The sequence below is a fragment of the Anneissia japonica genome, unplaced genomic scaffold, assembly GCF_011630105.1.
Source record: "Anneissia japonica isolate Jap-2015-1 unplaced genomic scaffold, ASM1163010v1 scaffold1005_len2656397_cov198, whole genome shotgun sequence".
NCBI classification, from domain to species: domain Eukaryota; kingdom Metazoa; phylum Echinodermata; class Crinoidea; order Comatulida; family Comatulidae; genus Anneissia; species Anneissia japonica.
The window spans coordinates 524,087-544,422 of NW_022683792.1; the positions used below are offsets into that span (position 1 = coordinate 524,087).

The 20,336-nt window shown below is 34.2% G+C and overlaps 2 protein-coding genes across 3 annotated transcripts in view; one reads left to right on the forward strand and one right to left on the reverse strand.

Moving 5' to 3' along the window:
- LOC117101489 (sushi, von Willebrand factor type A, EGF and pentraxin domain-containing protein 1-like) overlaps window positions 1-1,212 on the reverse strand; it is a 47,565-nt gene extending 46,353 nt beyond the window's left edge. For both annotated transcript variants that reach the window (XM_033241498.1, XM_033241490.1), the window contains exon 1: window positions 789-1,212. The gene's annotated coding sequence lies outside the window, so the exon portion shown is untranslated. The remainder of the gene's footprint in view (window positions 1-788) is intronic.
- Window positions 1,213-8,103: 6,891 nt separating this feature from the next.
- LOC117101559 (F-box only protein 9-like) lies at window positions 8,104-19,700 on the forward strand. The gene is made up of 12 exons (XM_033241544.1): window positions 8,104-8,239; window positions 8,888-9,076; window positions 9,409-9,466; window positions 9,742-9,813; window positions 10,769-10,796; window positions 11,270-11,372; window positions 12,253-12,416; window positions 13,172-13,371; window positions 14,971-15,089; window positions 15,729-15,845; window positions 16,397-16,476; window positions 17,396-19,700. The coding sequence occupies exons 1-12, from the start codon at window positions 8,237-8,239 to the stop codon at window positions 17,502-17,504; spliced, it is 1,242 nt and encodes a 413-aa protein (XP_033097435.1). The 5' UTR covers window positions 8,104-8,236; the 3' UTR covers window positions 17,505-19,700.
- Window positions 19,701-20,336: the final 636 nt, after the last annotated feature.

The following is a 20,336-nucleotide window of genomic DNA, read 5'->3' on the forward strand; positions in this document are numbered from 1 at the left end:
TGTAACGTTATTATAACGTTCTTATAACGTAATATTGTTAGCTGGGAAGACCTACCGTATATCCTATACGAAATGTTATCAGTTTCCAATTTGATCAAATTCAATAAAATCTTATAGGCCTAATTGCAAATGCCTTCAGTGACTCCACAGCAATATAGGCATGGGCCTATACGTACAAAAACAAAAGGATATTAAATCCAAAAAAATGACTGACATTGTATATGGGATTCAATGTTTCGAATTACTATAAGGCCTAATCATTTTCAATAACGTATTCCAAAAAAATATAGCAATTGAACCGTCCCATAACTGGCCCCTTCAATTTGTACAAATGTGAAATGTTTGAGTCGAAGAATGAAAATCATGATAATTGCTATAGAATGATCAATTAATTAATTTAATTAATTACAACATTATATTGTAAGATTAGTATCCTTTTGCAATGCCAAATGTTATTTCTGTAAGTACAGATTATCAAAGATATGACTGCTGATGACTTCAACAAACTTCCTTTAGTCAATTCAGGAAAGAACTTTTTGATATCATTCTGGATATCGTTCACTTTGCACTATGCAAAGAATTTGAATTAGTGCATTATTAAAAAAAGTACTAAATCAGGTGAATTGAGACCGATATAACTTATTGAATCATTAATCAATCCACGGTCATCAGAGCCTGACATTTGTGTCACATTCTGACACCGCATCGTTAGTTATTCGATTAAGTAATGTAGAACACTGGGTGATTTTGCATTTACTGGCATACGTTAGTATTAGTATTTTACTCACCTCCAATTGGTGCTTACAGTATCGTTCCTTACTCTCTGAGCTCCGAGGTTAGACTGATCTTATCACAGTATCTCTTACTCAGTTATAGGGTTCGTGTTTGCTGTCTATTATTTTATGTATCCATGACTTAAATGTTCCGGTTGTCTTAAAATAGCAACAACTTGCTAAGTCTGTAGGCAGTGAAATAAGGATGCTGTTTCTGGCGAGAGGAAGGAACCACGTTAAAAGTGTGGAGCCAGCAGTATTTCCTTGACCTATTAAAAGCTAGGTGTAAATCAGGGACTCACTGATATCCAGACAGTATGAATCAGCTACAAACAGTCCAAAAAAGTATATATATATATATGAGGGATTGCTGAACATACCTGCAACGGTCACACGGAACACCCATGCAAAAAGGCTCTTCGCTTCGCCCAGTAAGCAATTACTATGTGCATCTATTGTCCCGCCTCCGTCATAAGTCAAAGTTCTACTGGCATTGCCATTGGATGCTTGTCGCTTGTCACTAAGATGTTTGTTTTTTAAATATTATATCATAACAGTACAAACATGGAGCTATTACAAATACATCTGTAATTACACTGCACGGGACCAATCGCACTACACCTATATGCATTAAGAATTAGGTAGGCCTACGTGGTACGTGGGGTGGGGGGAAACATAGACTCAACTTGAGGAAAAGATACAAACAGAAACTGTGGGCAGACTGCAGCACAGTCACAGGTAGAACATGCACCGACACTGGTACAAAAATGTGTAAACACAAGGTTCAGAAAAATGTCACCGTAGTAATTACACCGTTTAAAATAAACATCGGAGGAAGGTACGCTCAGGTCACTGGTTTTTGTATCAACATTTTCAAGGCCTTTATGAGAACAAATAAAAGCATCCACGAAAAATGAATTATCATTCCGTTTTACTGTAATTCCTATTGGTAGTAATTTGTGTTTAGCCTAATATGTGTAATTGTAATATATTTAATGTTAATAAATAATATTATAGCCTACTGTATATTTTTTAGCCTAATAAATAAGTATAATTACAAAATATTTATTATAAATAAATATTATTATAGCCTACTGTATATTGGTGTATACAAAGTGTTTGTAATGCACCATCTATCTAAAACATATCAAAGGCCCAACATAACATTCAGGGATAAGTTGATAACTAAAAACCGGACTTATGCCTATATAAAAATGTAATTAATTAAGATAAATAAAATCTAGTTGCCTATAGTACGAAATATCTGCTAACGGTCCATTGCAAAACATGCAAAAATATAAACAAAATGCCAGTATAACTTGAGCTGACACAGGTTTAACTATATTTACAAAAATACATTGAAAAATCATTACAGTGATGGTATAAGGCTTGACCATTAAATAATAAATAATAATTAAATTATATATAATAGCTACTGCAATTTAGCAGTAGATTTTATTGTAATGGGAGCCGTTGGATGTATAAAGTTTGCTCTTAGAATTTCATCTTAGTACAATTTCAAACGTTGCTTGTCACTTTGTTTCATAAATTTTAAAACATTAATTTTGATCATTCATTTGACGAGATTAGTCATCAACCTTTGAGTCATAAACAGTTGAATATTGAACAGAATCAAGAACATGGCTAAATCGCAATTTTTTTTATGAAGTGTTCAATAAAATGTTCATTGAATAGCAAGCTAACCTTGAAAGGCTCAACAAAAATGTACAGAGTTAATAGATTAAATTTTTTTTAAATAATAATTATCCCGACAGAACAAATTTGTCTGTATGGTGACATGCACGTTGGCGACAAATCAGGCTTGAAAAAAAATACATCTTCAAGAATAATCCATGAAAATGTAAAAATAAAAAATGACGATAATGACGAATAGGACCATGACCATGATGATAATGACGATGATGATGTGGAGGAGGAGTAGGAAGCGGATGATGATGGTGGTGATGGCGGTGATGATGAATGGTGGTGGCACTGGTGGTGGTTGATGGTGATGATGACGCTGATGATGATGATGATGATGATGATGATGATGATGATGACGCTGATGATGATGATGATGATGATGATGACGCTGATGATGATGATGATGATGATGATGATGATGATGATGATGATGATGATGATGATGATGACGACGATAATGATATGGACAGTTTTGTACGTTTTTATAGTATTTGGTAATTGAATTTTACTGTACTACACCGTATTAAAGATAAAACAATGACATAGGAGGAAACGGTAATTTTTCTGGTTTGAAGAAACCGCGAAGGTCTATCAAGCATGATCAAAGCATGCAAAGTGAGCCTTTTTTGGGAACGCTTATGGACTGCTGTTTACACCTGCTGCCGGGAGGATATTAGTTGTGAAGCAAAAATCTGTAATAACAGAAGATTATTGTCTGCTCTGATTTCTATGACGCTAAATGACGCTTCCGTCCGCAGACAAATTATTGAAGTTTATCCTTAGTGGCTTTTGCTTCCTTTGAACATCCCAATAAACATTTACACAAATTACTACCGCAATTTCCTTCCCAAATTAAAAGTTTCCACTACTGCTGAACTCAACTGTAAACTAATGTTGCCCGCTGTTTCCTAATGCGAGCACAGAAGAATATAATGAATAAGAACGACTATGGATCGCTATAATATTTTTTTATCGCCTGCCAGGCCGAGTAAGATGAAAGTGTTAAAGTCATCTGTATGCAATTAGGAGAATTTATAACAATATGTATCAATTAACGTATACCATGGCAACACGTATGGTTTATATTTACATTTTTCTTATCAGGATCTGGACCACTGGAGTAAAAAATTTACCGACGTTTGTAATCACACTTTTTAATATCAACTGTACAGAGCTAATTCCTAATTAGCCTCTTAACATTACTTTCATCGTCGACATCATGTGCAAATTTGAAACTATATTCTTTAATTAACATGAAGGACTGTAGTATTAGGCCTATGTTTAATAATCGTTGATGTCAAGATTTTATTCAATAGCTTACATAATATAAATAATCTTTGGAAATATTGTCTTAAAATCCAGAGGGCCGTGGGGGCCCAACCGGAGGGTTAGGGAACAATTTCCCTATCGTTGAATAAGCATGGATTTACACATTACCTGTATTATTATTGTTGGATCAATACGGTAGGCCTATCCAACTAAGGTAATTGCAGTGTTGGTGTCCTCAATTGTAATATCTCTCCCCATTTATCCCCACTTGTCTCCCTTTCTTCAAGTCCCATCAAATATCGGACTTGATGGCTCATACCACAGTCGGCAAATTCTTTCTACACTGTTAGAGTCAATGGGTTTACATTGAGGTTAAATTTAACTTTGTACTGCATTCGCTTTGGATGATGGTCATTGTCATTTAAACGACAGTAGAAATGTGCTGTACGCCCGGCAGTCGACGGCATTGTTAATCGTTAAAGTAACCAAGTTACCTCCATTGAAAAATTTACTGTGTGAAAACATGGAGGTATTAAAAAAAAACTGTAACCATCCTTGCGTGTGCTGTTGCCTAAAAAGAATGTCAGAAGCAGTGGCGTAACGAAGATAAAAGACTTTACTCCATGTTACAAGAGACCATATTTGTCCTCATATAACAACATACAAAGAAATTTTGGTTGTACAGTTTTTCAAATTTAAAAACATTAACATTTAAAAACGACAGAAATTTACAAACGCATCATAGCAGCAAGACCGAGTAAAAAAGTGATAACATTAAAAAGTTAAACATTAAAACAACTATAATCTAAAATTGACAGAGTCACAATTTGGTATTTTAAAAAGGGGGGGGGAGGGGAGTAAAATTTGATGTAAAAAGGTTGCAAATTTATATTCTAATAACTTTAGAGTTATGCATGTGAATAGAATTTGGCACATCGCATCGCAGATGTGGAGGGCAGTCTAATTCCAGGTCTATTTAAGCTGTCACAACTGTATATGGGATGTGTAGGATCATCAGCAACACGTACTTTCATAAATTCCAGAGGATGGTGTGATATTTTGTTATACGTTGAACTATTTTCCTTGATCTATCAACAGTTGTGGCGCCAGCGGGGGGGGGGGCACAGGGGTTCCACGTCGGGGAGTGCCCCCTCCGTCGGGGAGAAAAAGCACAATTCGTCGGGGAGAAAAAAAAATTATATGTATTTTCTTATTAGTAGACTCTAAAATCGATTAAATAAGTCTTTAAAACCCCTAAATTACAAAAAATCTTCGGGGGCTTCGCCCCCTGGACCACTTTCGAAACCTTTTAATCGAATCTCGACCACGCCCACATTGCTTTCGTCGGGGAAATCTGACCCCTCGTCGGGGACATCAGTCCCCTCTCGTCGGGACTTCGGCCCCACCCCCACCCCTGTCGGGCAAATCCTGGCGCCACCCCTGTCTATCAATCCTTTTCTTATTATTTGTTAGATTTCCAAAAAAAAAAATCATATTGAAAAGTAGGACTTTTAAACCAGCATTCTATATAGTGATTGTTCGTATATTAATTCATCTTCAATGAGTTACCGTACTCTTCCGCCATTCGATTCATTTTAGGCCTATAAAATATAGCAAAATTAGAATGGAGTATTGGTCTTTAATTTGATTATCACGTACTCTTACACGGCTATTTCAGTATTCATGCAATAAAAAATAATGTTAGTCAGATTTTACTGACAACGTGACGTGAGTGCGAAGACTTTCAGCTGAGAACGTTTAAATCACATGGGAAGGTATCATTCCTTCAATATTAACTGCAAACTATCTTAAAACGCATCCGAATTTCCAATTCTGCTGCTCCAAAATAGTGACTCAACGTGCAACAGAACAGAACACGATGTGGTTTAAGCAGATTAAGAAAAGTTAAGACAGATGGAATTTTGAAGGTTACAAACTGATTGATGAGATTCATTATTGTTTTAAATGCTGATAAAAAGTCAAATTTTTCAGTATCAAAGTTAAATCTCTCAATTAAATATATATAGGCCTATATTATGGCATTAGGCTTAAGCATGCGTATAAGTCTAGTTTATCATCATGTTGACCTGCTTCGAGTCCATCCAATTAGTGTATTGTGGCTAAAATACAAATAGGCAAATGCAGTGACCATCCTTCGGATGAATGCTTTAAAATTCTTTTAACATCTTTTCTTAAAAATAAACAAAAATCGGCCCAGATTTTTCCAGGAATTTCCGCCAGAGCTGCTTCATCCCTGGTTCACGCTAGTCTCCTAGTCTGGAATTGTCACTACTCGTTTTGCTTTCCCACTCCTGCAATTGATGGTAAGTTAAATAAAAGTTAAATAAAAAGATGTCCGTGCAGTGTCCGATACCAGTTGAGACTATCGACTATGGCGGTGTCGCATTTTACGTCCATACATATCAAGAATTCGACCTTTTAGCGACAGGTGGAAAATTATTCCTCACGTGGGAGTGATTTTAAAGTCAATGGAAAACTTTGAAGCAATGGCAAATTATATCAATGTTTGTTTTTGTCGACTCTTTTAGAGGAAATTTCCAGCGCATATACAAGAGCGCGTGCTGAAGATCGAAATGCAGTCCAGATCTACACGGTGACTGTAACCCTGTCTACTTTGACTGAATAATGGAGGGTGGTGGATACACAAGTGGCAATCTCCAGAAAATGTCTATTTCATGAGACCAGGAAATACAACTCATGCATTCTGCGTTGTCTGTAATGAAGTTAAACTTCTTTAAATTCCATGATGTATTATGTGTTAATAATATGAAAAAAACATGATTGCAACGATGATAATATGAGGCAGCAACACGGTTTGAGCATGGAGGTATATATGGTTTGAGTAACTTGGCTAGTGTCTAAAGCAACAGTTTTAGTATTGAATAAGGTTTTGTGAACATGGTTATTGATAAAAAAAAAAACAAACAAAAAAAACAAACAAAAAAAAAAACAAACAAAATGATGTTTTTAAAGATTAAGCCATGTGCTTCACAACATAGGTCTACCGACAGTATTATATAATTTGGTTGAAGTCACAATCCCATATGTCTCAGTTACACTATTTATAATGTAACATGCTTATTGTGTACATTTCATGTTTCAAGGATCCGTAAAAAAAACGTATGCAAGGCGTGGCGAAACGTGCCAAACACACCATGCCAATTTGTATTGTCGGGTTTAAAAGACAATATTTTGAAATTTAAAGACTTGGGCATACTTCTTTTTCTTTATTCTTCATTAATTCTGTAAATTTAATGAGACTTTCAAGGTTAAATTCGCATTCACTGAACATCTTAAACACCTCATAAAAACTATAGAAGATATCCAGGCTTACTAATGATTCTTTGTGATTTAGGTAGAATATCATTGATTTTATTCACCATAATCAAAATGGCTATGATGACTCAATTCTGATGACTAAGCTCGTAGAATGAATTTAAAATCAAAATTAATGTTTAAAACTTGAAGAGACAAAGAACATTTAAAATTATTACAAGGAAAATTGTATTAAGCCTGCTTTCTACGTCTAAAATCTACGGCTTCTATTCCGATAACAGCTACGATACCAACAATATACTGTAATGAGAATAATAATAATCATTATTGTTATTGTATCTATTCATTATGATTTTCAAATTAACATATTTTAATATGTCTCTATATCACACCACCTTGCTTATTTGATAGCAGTGGTTGGAGGAAAAAATCTATTATCTTTTAGAATAATTGCATTATTATTAATAATAACACTGTCATAATAATATTATTGCCATCATTATCATTACCACCTCAGTGATTAACAATTTATAAAACAATAATTAGACCTAGGCCCTTATTTCAAAAACAAAGTGACACAATTTAAAACCATTCAACAAAACAACAATTACCGTATCTTGGGGAAAATCGTAAGAATGAAAATAAAAGGCCTAGGGCTTATCAAGAAATTGAAATGAAAGACAATGAAACAGTGGTGGTTCCAGGATTTGCCCTACAGGGAGTCTGACGTCGCCGACGAGGGTGGGTTGGTGGGGTGGAGGGCGATGTCACATACGAGTTCGAACAAAGTGGGCGTGGCCGGCGGTCGGGCGTCGCCCAAACCTTTCGAAAGTGGTCCAGCAAGGGCGCAAAAAATATGACCCAAAAATTATTACAATTAAGGGTCTTGAAGGCTTATTTAATCCATTTTAGAGTTTACTGATATGTAGAAAATACATTTAAAAAATATTCTCCCCGACAAATTTCCCTGAATGAATCAAGTCTTGGCCTGCTCAATTTCAAGCGAATATTGAAACGTCGTCGTGCGCTGTGCCAGATTATGAGGGCGCTTTATCAAAACAACCCTGAATAATTTGTGGCAGATAACATGGAGGCAGTAGGAAGATATCTTAAATATTTTAATTCAGTTCTCCGTTATTCTACCTGTGATTTTTTAGTTTGAGATTTTATGCTACTTATAAATAAGCAGTATAATGGTACTTTATGAATTATTTTATTTTATTACAGTAAATTAGGTGAGAGTGACTATAAGTCTTTAGCCTAAAAGCCCTACCTAGGGCCAGGCCTAGGCACCTAGACCCTAGCCTAGGCCTATTATTATAAAGTAGGCCTAGTGCAGCTCCGGGAAGAGTAGGCATCATTATATAGACATCGTGTCAGCAATTAGGCCTAGTTCTATAGCCTAAGCAGGCCTAAGTCTAGGCCTTTATTATTAGTTGCTGCTGTCTGATCAAACCGTGTTTGTTTGTGTCAGCCTTGCTTGGTAGGCCTGGCTTTATTTCCTAAAAATTAAAAGTAACAAAAAAAACAAAAAAACTCATGCTTAGCAATGTTTGAACATCATTTTATGATTTAGCAAGTTGGTAAAAAATTAGGCCTAGTTACATAACTGTAATTGCCAAAAATCCAATTTACAAAAGTGGCTCTCATCAGGAAACCTTTATACTATGTTCTTATTAGGGAAGTTGTTTATATACTATACTTTATATACTTTATATTCATTATGTGGTTCCACTACATGTTTTTGGGGCTTTGGCCTATCTATATCCACATTTCATCCGATCCTGGTTTCTATTGAAAGTGTCAATTTTTTAAAGTGCATAATTTATATTTATTCTTCTCAGTCTGGTGCAAGTGATTTTGTCATCCCTGTCATTGAGGAGGATGAAAAGGAAGAAGAAAAGGAAGAGGTGAGTGTGGAGCAGCAGTTAGCGGAGTTCCGCAACCGGTGGAAAGAAGAATTGAATGCTGATGTGAAAGGAAAAGGTGATCAGGAAGGGAAAAACCAGGAAGAGATCACAAAAGAAGAAAAGGTAAATTAGATAATATATTGCTCAACAAAAACAGGTCACAAAAGAAGAAAATGTAAATGAAAATTAGATATTGGTCCACAACTTCCACATTTCAGTCAAAAGGATAGGAAAATGAGGTGAAAATTGTGCAAGGTAGACCTATTTTCATGTTAATGTTAATTCTTAAAGTACTGGCCAGCAGTAGGCCTGTGATTATGGGCATAAAGAAAAAAAAAAAACATGAAGATGAATAGAAAATATTTAAAATTTTGAATCACTATGGGTGTGCATCACTTACTTTAATTTTTTTAATAATGCTTATCTGTATTTTGGTCATTGTTTTCAACATTTAGGCAGAAAAGCTGTTTCTGGAAGGTGTTGCTGCAGAAAGAATTGGCCATCTTTACGATGGTAAGGACATCATTAAAAATGCCTCATAAAGATGATTATGATAATGTTGATGAAGATGGCAGTAGATTGTCTTTACAGTGTTCTAATAATGATGAAAGAGGATGATGTGATCATGATAGTACATTGGTGGTGGTGATGATAACGACGACGAAAATGAAGACAACAAATGCTGATGGTGATGATTAATTAGAAGGAGAATGATGAAGATGATCTTATTATGCTAGGCATGTTGATAGTAATAAGAATTTAATCTATGTTGCCTTTTTTTTTCGAAGCCATCACATTTTATAGTCAAGCCATCAAACTTGTGCCTGATATAGAGTCAAAAATTCAGTACCAGACTGGAGGTAAGCCATGTTTACACTGATGATTGGTGGACATGATATTTGTTTTATATTTATATTTTAGTTGTAGTGAAGATGATAAAAATTAATATTATTAAATAGAGGTAATTGAAATAATAATTGAATAATAATAATAATAACAATGATACCATAGCATAGTGATAATAATAATGGTAATAATAATAATATGCGCTAAGTCGGACTTAAGGGGAACATCTTTTGTGTTATTTTCCCCTTAACGTCATTTTTTTAAATTGTTCTCTAATTTCTCGATTGTCTAAGTTCCCCTTAAGGTAGGTTTTAGTAACAATAATAATAATAATAATAATAATAATGGTATTTATAGTGAAAAGGAAAATGATGATGAAAAATACAATGATGAGGACAAGGATGATGATGATGACAATGACAAGGATGATATTATAGTAAAGTTTTAGTGTCATTCAAGTTCCAATTGAGCTGTATATATTATCATATTTTGATCAATTCAATCCACTTAGACAAAAACAGCTCAAAAACTATCAATATTTCATCACAATATGTAAATATTTTATGAATTCAAATAACAGAGATTGTGAACTTCTGTTAATACATAAGCTCATAAAGATGTATGTAGTACTTAAGTAAATATGCAGTACATAGTACTGGTTTTATTTTTTTGTGATTACAATTTTTAGTAAATAGTAATCAGGCAGCAAGTACAGATAATGCATGATGCTGTCTGGTAGGTAATGTAGCTACTCACTACAGCTCATTATTCATCTAGCAATTATGCTTGCCCTTTGAGATACGCTTGTACTCTGTCTAAAAAACCTTGTTAATACAATATTTTTTGCATGGTGAGTATCAATAATAAAATAGTAAATCTTTTAGTACACATTATTTTATTAAAATATTATAAAATCTGTAGGTGTTAATAAAATAATTACCACAACAAAATCTTTTTTTTTTTAAACAGAAAGTTACAGTGATAGTGATGATGTAGAGTAAGTATTATAAAGGATTTATATTAAGAATTTAAAATGTAAGGAAAATTATTATGGAGGAAATTAAAGTTGTAAAGTGTATTGGTTTGGTTTCATTATGGATGTGGTTGCAGTCAAATGTTAAAGTTAAAACTAACTGATTACATGGTCATGTCACTGGCAAGCTTTTTTCTCTCTTTATATTCCTCTTTAGGGGGTCCTCGACAACTTTTTAGGGAACACTTACAAACAATATACAACAATATTCGGAACGAAACTGATAAATATGAAAAATAAATATAGTGAGACTACCTTCTAGTTATTTTTAGAAAGAGTACAATGACCAATGACTGATTGGTAATGTACAAAGTTTTTTTTGGAATGCTAATGAGGAAATTTAGACTTCAATTTTGTGAGATAAAAAAATCAGTATTAATCATGTGATACCGTTCTTATTGTTTGGTTGATAATGTCTATTGCTCCTTATTTTTCAGGAAGGACTTGAGTGACCCTGATGTAGATGGCATTATTAGCGCCCTCAACGCCTTGACCATAGATAGCGTCAAGAGTCATTGTGAACCTGAACATGAGCAGACGGTTAGCAATATCCTGTATTTAAACCATATACAGATAAACAACTTAGACTTGCTGCAAGTCTCTTGTTATTATTTATTAATATTTACTTCCTGCAGGACAGACAGCACCAACAACAAGCCATTTAATTTGAGGGAATTGACCGTGGAAACAATTGATCCCAGGCTTATCAGTGCTGTGTGTAGAATTAAACCTTTATTATAGAAAAAAAGTCATTGAAATTCAGAGTACAAGGCAACATTGTGTAGAACAATGTTACATAATTCCAGTGGTAGAACTAAACCTCTATGGTAAACAGCAGAGCAAAGCATAATGCAAAGAATCATTCTATGGTAAAACTAAAAGCTTAGAACTATAGTCTTGAAATGCTGATAAATAACAGGGCATAGCATTCTGTGGGGATGTAATCCTTTAAAATTGCGTTCGAAATGTATCTCTAAATAACAGTAGTGTGAGTCAAATTGTGGTGAGCTACCTGTAATTCTTAATTTTTTTATGTCTTCTGAAATGATGATAGACAAAGTACAAGCATGGTACAAGACAACATGTAGAGCTAAGCCTTTAATACGCCTTGAAATATAGATAAACTATAGCAGTCAATCCATAGCGTACATACCTCTGCCCTTTGCCTGAATACTAATAATATGCAGGCCATATATGATGGGAAAACTGCAGCATACTCTCAAGAAAATAATGGAATCACCTGTTCTATTCAGGCACATTATTTTTTGAGTGCTGAAATAGAAATATAATATCTCTATGGGTACAAATCAACATAATTGAATGCATTATGCATGTGCATGTACAATTTATGTAAAACCTAAAGTGCTTTTAATGACATATCTGTCAATTCCCCTGTGCTAATTTCTCCATTTTCTTTCAGGGTACACATATTTCTAGCCTGCCTATAGAATTACTGCTTTATATTTTTCGCTGGGTCGTCAGTGATGAGCTTGATCTTCGTTCTTTAGAGCAGCTTTCATGCGTTTCCCAAGGTTTTTACGTTTGTTCTCGTGACCCTGAGATATGGAGACTTTCATGCCAAAAGTAAGTAATGCTGTAGGATTTGTGTTGATATTGGAAGAAATGATGTTTTATTATTAATAGGTACATATTCTGTTAAAGTTAATGTTCATTAGAGCAAAAAGGTAAACACATTTATGTAGGGTTTGTCTAGTTTGAATACCTCATGTCTGAAGGAAAGTAGATTTTATTCTTATAAATCTCAAAAAACACTTTATGTATTATAACTAAGGTCTGACAACACCAGGTTTGCTGGATTGATCATCATTATTTAAAAGGTGATTGGCTTTTTTCTAAAATTAGGTAATATTTAAGGTTTGCTATCCTGAAAATTAACAATGTTTTGAGCAGATCTAGTAATCTAGAGTAAAGAAGTGGTAAAAAAAATTTTAAAAAATGTAATATAAAACACATAGGTCAGATGTATGTATATGATTTGATTGAAAAGTTTGTATAATTTCACAGTTTTGTATAGAAGTATTCTATATGGTAATGAGATTTAGTATATGCATAATCAATCACTTTTTATAGTGCATTTAAAATACATTCATGGTAACGGTTGGGAATTTGTGTAGTACATAACATAGGTTTTAACTAAAAGAAAAAAGAAATTTAAATCCAATAACCAAGGATCCTTATGTTAACATAAAAATTATTGTTATTTTCAAAAATGTAAGCATTGTAGATTTAATGAATTAATTTTTTTTTATAATAATTTATAAAAAAATATATATTTAAAAAAAAATTTATGTTATTGTTTGTTTAATTATGCATCACAGGATCTGGGGAAAGACAACAAGACTTACTAAAGATTTTCCTAGTTGGCGGTTGATGTTTATTTCCCGGCCTCATCTGCGGTTTGATGGCGTGTACATCAGCAAGATTCAGTATTACCGCTTTGGAGAGGCTGGTCTGGATCACTTTTACAAACCGTTCCATCTTGTCGAGTACTATAGGTACCTTAGAGTTTTTCCTGATGGTAAGTTAACAATCTAATGAGATGTTTGTATCCTAAGTTAAATATTCTGTGAAGTACTTTTCCAACATCTACATCTTACAGCTATAGAGTTTAACTTAATTTTTTTTTCTAGCTACAGTGTTTTAACTTAAAACATTTTCTAGAATAACATAAATATAAAATAAAAAATATGCTATAAATAAAATTATATTCTGTAACAGTACCCTCAATCCATCATGCCATTCCAATATGATTTATTTTTCGCTCAAGTCACCTAATGTATCTAATTTAAGCCCCTTAGATTCAATATCTTTTTAAAATTGTGCCAATAAGGGAAAGTTCAAATGACCCATGCCTTTCAGTTCCTTTACAGATTTAATAGCAAAAGCCAAGGAACTATATGCTGGAACTAAGTTATTATAATGCAAAGCACATGACCAAACATACTCCATCTTGACTTTTAATTAGTTTGGACAATGTATTTGTTACTCTATTAGTTTGAAATTATTTTTGGGTATCTAATTTTTAAAATATATCGGAGATGTCGTCTATGAATTTTATTAAGCATTTTTTTTTTGTTGGTGCCCAGCAACTACAATTATATAAGAGTATTGAAAGTACCTGGGCATTATAAATTCGTATACTACTTTATACTACTATTTATGCTACTACAGTATTGTATACCTTGAAATAATTCCATTTGAAGCTTTTTGTTGGTCCAATAAGAAACCTCCTATGCTCCCCAGTGAGCTTAGGAGGTTAGGTATGATGCATGACTGCTTGTGTATCCAATGACATGGGATAATAATTACAACCCCCATGAGCACCTAACACTGGCAGGTACTGACGCTGTTATATAGACTTAATTACTATTATTACATTTCACAACTGTGTTCTTGAAATGAGGGAAGAGATGGGTTATCAAGACTGTATGATGACATCATCCAGATAACCAATATGAAGCGCAAATCCACCTCAACAACGAGGTGACATCTGAATATCTTAAATTGTCTTAAGCTGTGTGGTGCAGTGGTATGACTTTGAGTTTACAATCAAGAGGGTGAGGGTTAGACGAATGCTAATCCCTGGAATAAAATTGGTAATGCTGAATTACACACCTGACTAGGAATATTCCGAGGAAATGCATTGTGCCTGATGGATGCGTAGGGGCACACACCCCCCAAAAAAAGATTTGCATCCCCAGTTTCCCCCCCCCAATTGAAATTATTTGAACCAAAAAAATCACCTCAAATCACCATATTTTCCGAGCTCATGCCCCTCACCTAATCATTGAGACCCACACTTCACTTTCGCGCCTCCATCAGCCCCCCTCCTCCATTTCAAATCTCCTAGATACGCCACTGGTATTTAAAGATGAGAGAAAAGCTTCTTTCGTGTTTCTTTCTGACATATTGCTGTATTAGTCATATGTATTAACAAATAAGAAACATAGTGTGAGTGTGATAGTAAAACGATAGTAAACAATACGTATCTGTCTCCTTAATTATCATAGAGCTAAAAGCTAAATTATTAACAAGATATACCTCTCTTCCAGGCCTGTCTCCTTAATTATCATAGAGTTAAAAGCTACATTATTAACAAGATATACCTCTCTTCCAGGCCATGCAGTAATGCTTACCACTGCTGAAGAGCCCAGCATTGTTGTCTCCAAGCTTCGCTCCCGGATGACTTCGATTGAGGGCATTCAAGTTGGCAAATACAAAATGATTGGGGATTTGGTATGCTTTAAACTTACGTAAATTCTTGTTTCCAGTGTTAATATTTTGTCTGGAATGTCACAAGGTGTGGGTGGGAGTGAGATTTTACATTGATTTAATATTATTTTGATTATTATTTTGATTATTTTTAGTGGTAAATTTAAAAAAAGAAACAATGCGTATTTTAACAGCTTCTGTTGATTTTATTAACTGCTTGTAATATTGTAGATACAACCGTGATGGTTGGCATGTACAGTCTATTTTCCTTGTGTCCTCAGGTAAATTACTGTACCTGCAGCTTCAATGATTATGCATAAAGACAATACAATTTGGCAAATGAAGCATTTTTAAACATACGTTATTGATGCCATTAATACAATATAATTATGTTACAGAAATGATATTGTAATCATTGTACCTTAAATTGCTGCAGAATTTTATTTCTCATTTTTCTGGTTGTCTTCTGTTAGAAATATTTCATTGCTATAAGTTTCATTAATAAAGGTATAAAAAAAAGTGTTCAGATTTTCATGAAGTAGTTCTGTATAAGAGCTGCAATGTATGTACTATAGTAACAATAGAAATTGGTTAAGAGGTCATGATAACCTCAAATCTATGCCTCCATCTTACATTCAAATGAATTATTTATTTTTGTTTCAGATGACTTGTGTTATGCAGAGAGAAAATCTCAAGTTGTATGACAATAAGCTGAAGCGTTACCGCAGGTGCAGGCGCCAAGATTTCTTTAAGAATGGCTACTACCAGACATTCCATATGGTAATTATATTTATTGTTATCCTTCTTCTGCATACAAAAATGTCTTCATATTCAAGCCTTCTGTATGACTAGCTCTGCTTGCTTTTCATACCTGTTCCAGGCTTTGAGAGTGCAGTGCAACTTGCTTTATATATTTTTTATTTTTAAATGTATTTGCCTGCCAATAATTATATTTATTTATTTTTTTTTTTGGACTGTTATGGGCCAATTACTTTGGGTAGAAATTTGTTAAGGTAGCATCATTGAATCTATGTACATGTTTAGTGCAGTCTTGCTATGCATACACCATTCATGGTAGGATTACATTGAGTATTAATTCCATAGTAGGATCAAGCTACCTAATCTATCTAAATGACAGTGACAAAATGATGGCTTATCTTTTGTCCCTGTTTCTACTGTCACAATCAAATAACGAACAATTGATAAGGATTCACACAACCTTGATCATCAATGGGTGTTGCCAACTTACCAATTAAATACTAAATTTAAAATTTAAACAAAATTAATTATTACAACTATGGATTACTAAAACTATGTGTTGTTATTTCCAGGAATTTGCAGTGAATGGTTCCAGTCACCGGCCCAACACGAAGTTGGAATGGAGGCGTTATACAGTTGAAACTCATCAGAGGTAGGGCATATATCACTTTAGTAATGCCGTAGAGTACCACAGTCGTGCCGTCACGACGCCAGGTGACGCTCTCTGTTGTCATCAGACATCATTACGCCTGAATGACTTCATAGGTTATCTGAAATATGCATTTTAAAATCTAATATTTTACCATCAAAATGTACTAAAAACACAAAAGCTTGCATTATATAGTTATTGAACACACATTTAATCATCAATTAAAATTTACAAAGAAAAAATAAGGTACAACTCATAATAATTACGTTAGAAATTGGGATCAATGGTTTGTCAGTGGAGAAAATGGCGTCCTGTTGAACGCATTTTGCAACGATAGCAATGGAGTAGTATCATGTGGTATCGTGACATAACACTGTAGTACTATACAAATCCCATAAATAGGGCTTTTCCTCATTGGTTAAAAACCACCATATAACTGCTCTGTTCACACTACAGTGTTAGGTTTTATGTGACAATGTGTGATTGGCCCATATATAGGCATGATGATGTGATATACCAATATGGGCCAATCATTGGTATTTGTCACATAAAACTTGTGTCTGAATAGAGTATAACACTCAAGATGCTACCTAGTACTTGTTTGCACTTTAATGTGTCTCAGTTCATTAGTCTTTGTTTCTTGTGGTGTATTGTTAATATTTTGTGCAAAGTTTTTTTTAATTAATTTTATGTGATAGTTACCTGTCATTTCTCATATATGGGTGTGATATAACATCATTATGCCCATGTGCAAATCAAAGAAATTTGTCTCATAAAATGTGAAATTGGGGGCAGAGGCTTAGTTTGATTATTACAGGATTTGAACCCTGACCTCTTTAATAAGATTCCAAAACATTTTAACCACCAATTAACAGCTCTACTTCACAGTGAATTTATTGTTGTATTTCATTTTGTCTTACAGGCGATCTGATAGAACCAATGTTGCAGAAATTGATATCAACAACACGTTCCCAACAATGTACTTTTCTTGTGTGAAGAGCTACTTAGCTGTGTCTACCAATCCACTATAATTTTTAAATTCTTAACATCAAAATATAGCTGACAATAAGAAGTGTTTGATAAGTGACTTTAGCTTTAACCTTAAATTTAACCTTTAACAGGTAACACCATAGGCAAACATTAATATACTTGTTACAAGTAAATTTTGATGACAACATTAAAGCATCCCAGACCTTATGGCAATAAAAGTGGCATCCTGACTAGGCTAGCCTAGCTAGGGATGGGTGCTGCTTCAATTTCTAAACACATCTCCTACTATAACCTACCTACCTATAAGTACTGCAGTAGGACTTGGCAAGTCTAGTAGAGGTTTTGAGCTAAACTGGTGGTAGCTTCCCTAGACCAGGGAATTGTTATAGCTGCCTAGACTAGCCAAATGCATAATCAGGGTTGGCGCCAGCAGGGGGGGGGGGGGGCAGGGCCTCCCGTTGGGAAGAGCTTCCCCCTCCCCCTTTTCTGGTTATAAAAACCACAATTCGTTGGGGAGAAAAACAATGTGTAGGTACTTTTTACATATATTACTATTAGTAGACCCCAAAACCAATTAAATAAGCATTTGAAACCCCTAAATTGTTTTATTTTTCGAGGTGGTGGGGCCACCTGGAACACTTTTGAGAGATTTTGAGCAATTTCTGACCACACCCACTTTTTTTTGTTTTTGTCAGGGGCATCAGCCCCCCGTTGGGGATCTTGGATCCTTGTCATACAAATCCTGGCACTACCACTGTGATTAATTGATCCTCCTATAGCCAGTTTTAATAGCAATCCTGAGCTAAGAAAAGAACTGAGGCTAACCTTTGGGTTCCCGCTTCTTCCAAGAGGTCTGCCTCCCCTTTGCTAGTGTGAATTCCCAAATAGGAACAATATAATATATTTTAATACACATTTTTTTGTGCTTTTCTCTTACGTCACCATGTGATATTTTTTTTATCAAAATTCATGATAGGTAGTAGGTGTAAGGGCTAAAATTATTTGGTACAGTATATTTTTACCCATTGAAAACTCTCTAATACAGTATACAGTACCATACCTAAATTTAGTAGGCTAATGCTCTACCTTTTCATAGAAACCTGGAAAAAAATGGAGAAAAAAGAAAAAGATATTCAAATTTAAGTCTGAGAGTACCATAAGCATAAATTTCTTACCTCAGCCCCCAACATGTCCCTTCCTGGGCCCCCTTAATTTTAATTTTTGGATCCGCAACTGCAATGCCTTCGAGTGAAAATCGATGCCTTCAGGATGAAAAAATAATTAAAAAATTGTGCCTTTGGAATCACAGATGGTGCATTTAAGATTGGAAAAAAAATCGTAATTGACACATACATTGACAAAAATCACTGGTTTTGATACTTTTCAACGTCGTACATTATTGTTTTGCCTAATAGGCCCAATAATTTAAATACATGGTGCAAACTTCAGTCAGCTATATCACGATTGTATTTCAAACATATCAGTTTTGTAATATCCATTTCTAATTTATGTATAATTCAAATGTTATAATTTTCAAAGATTATTGCATATTATTGGATTTTAAACTAGATTTGGGCTGTTTTTAATGTTTGCTATTAATTAATATTTTTGATATAAGATATTTACCAAATATTAAATTTAGAGCCACCGCTGAGACGAGTACAAGTTGATGTGTTTTGCATAGTGGTTATGGAGAGATTTATGTAATGAGTTTGTCGATTGAGCTTCTTTTAAATATCATTAAAGTTATTTTTGATTTGCACAATGCAACACAAGAAAGTACACATTGAGTTTCAAGCCTGTAACCAGGATTTCTTAATGGGGGGGGGGGGGTGGAGGAGGTCCTATGGGGTCCAGAGGTCAAGAGGCGCCTAGGCGTCTTGTTGCTTCCCAGGGGTAGAGCACTTTTGAGGGTGAGGGGAAATTTCACCTGGTGCTAAGCATGCTATTTGTGTGGAGTTATCACAATTTTGATGATTTTTGAAGGGGTGGTGGTTTACTATATCATAAAAGGATTTGCTTGAAAAGAGTGTGGCGGGGGAGGGGGTGGTCGAACCATAGAACCACATAAATCTCCACACCCTGTTATACTTTTTTACTCATCAAACTGTTTTAGGACCGACAGTTAATGAAGTAAATTGTTTTCTTACCCAAATTGTAAAATTGAAAGTGTGTTTAATGTGTCTGTATATGTAGAACAGTTGAAAGAAAGTAATAAAATGTGTTAATGGTATTTCTCCTTTGTGTCTCTGTAATTTATTTTTGCAACGTATGCCTAGAGATATGTGTGAAAAACCTTTAGAGGGTTTTTAGAAACCGAGCTTCTCCATGACAGCAAAGAACACAAATGCAACACCTCGTTTGATTACTGCTTTTTTCAGATTCAGATATATTCACAATGCATGCCGAAGTGGAAACCAGACTAAAAAAGACATTTAGATAAAATGTAATTGTGTCTGGAGAAGCCAAATAAGCCCAACGGCTGGCTCCACCAAGAAAAAAATGTAAAGTAATTTGTTCGAGGATCATACAAAACAAGATGGTTCAAACAAGAAGTTAGTGGGATGACCATCAGCCTCATTCAGATGATCATCGTCATGTTGACAAAAATTATCGACGAACTAATAATACTACATTATCTCATTCATTTTGTCTGTAGATTTCATTTAGTAAAATGTATAAAATAAACAATGGAAATTTAAAATCCCTAAAGAATATTAATAATTACACAGAAATACCCTATATTATAATTACAGTGTCTGTATTGCGCTGATAAATTTGATTCAAAAAAAATTAAGAAGCATAACTTTCAACTGAAAAGGTAATGATAAACCTATGCCTATATTCTATCTGTATGTAGGTTTTACATACAT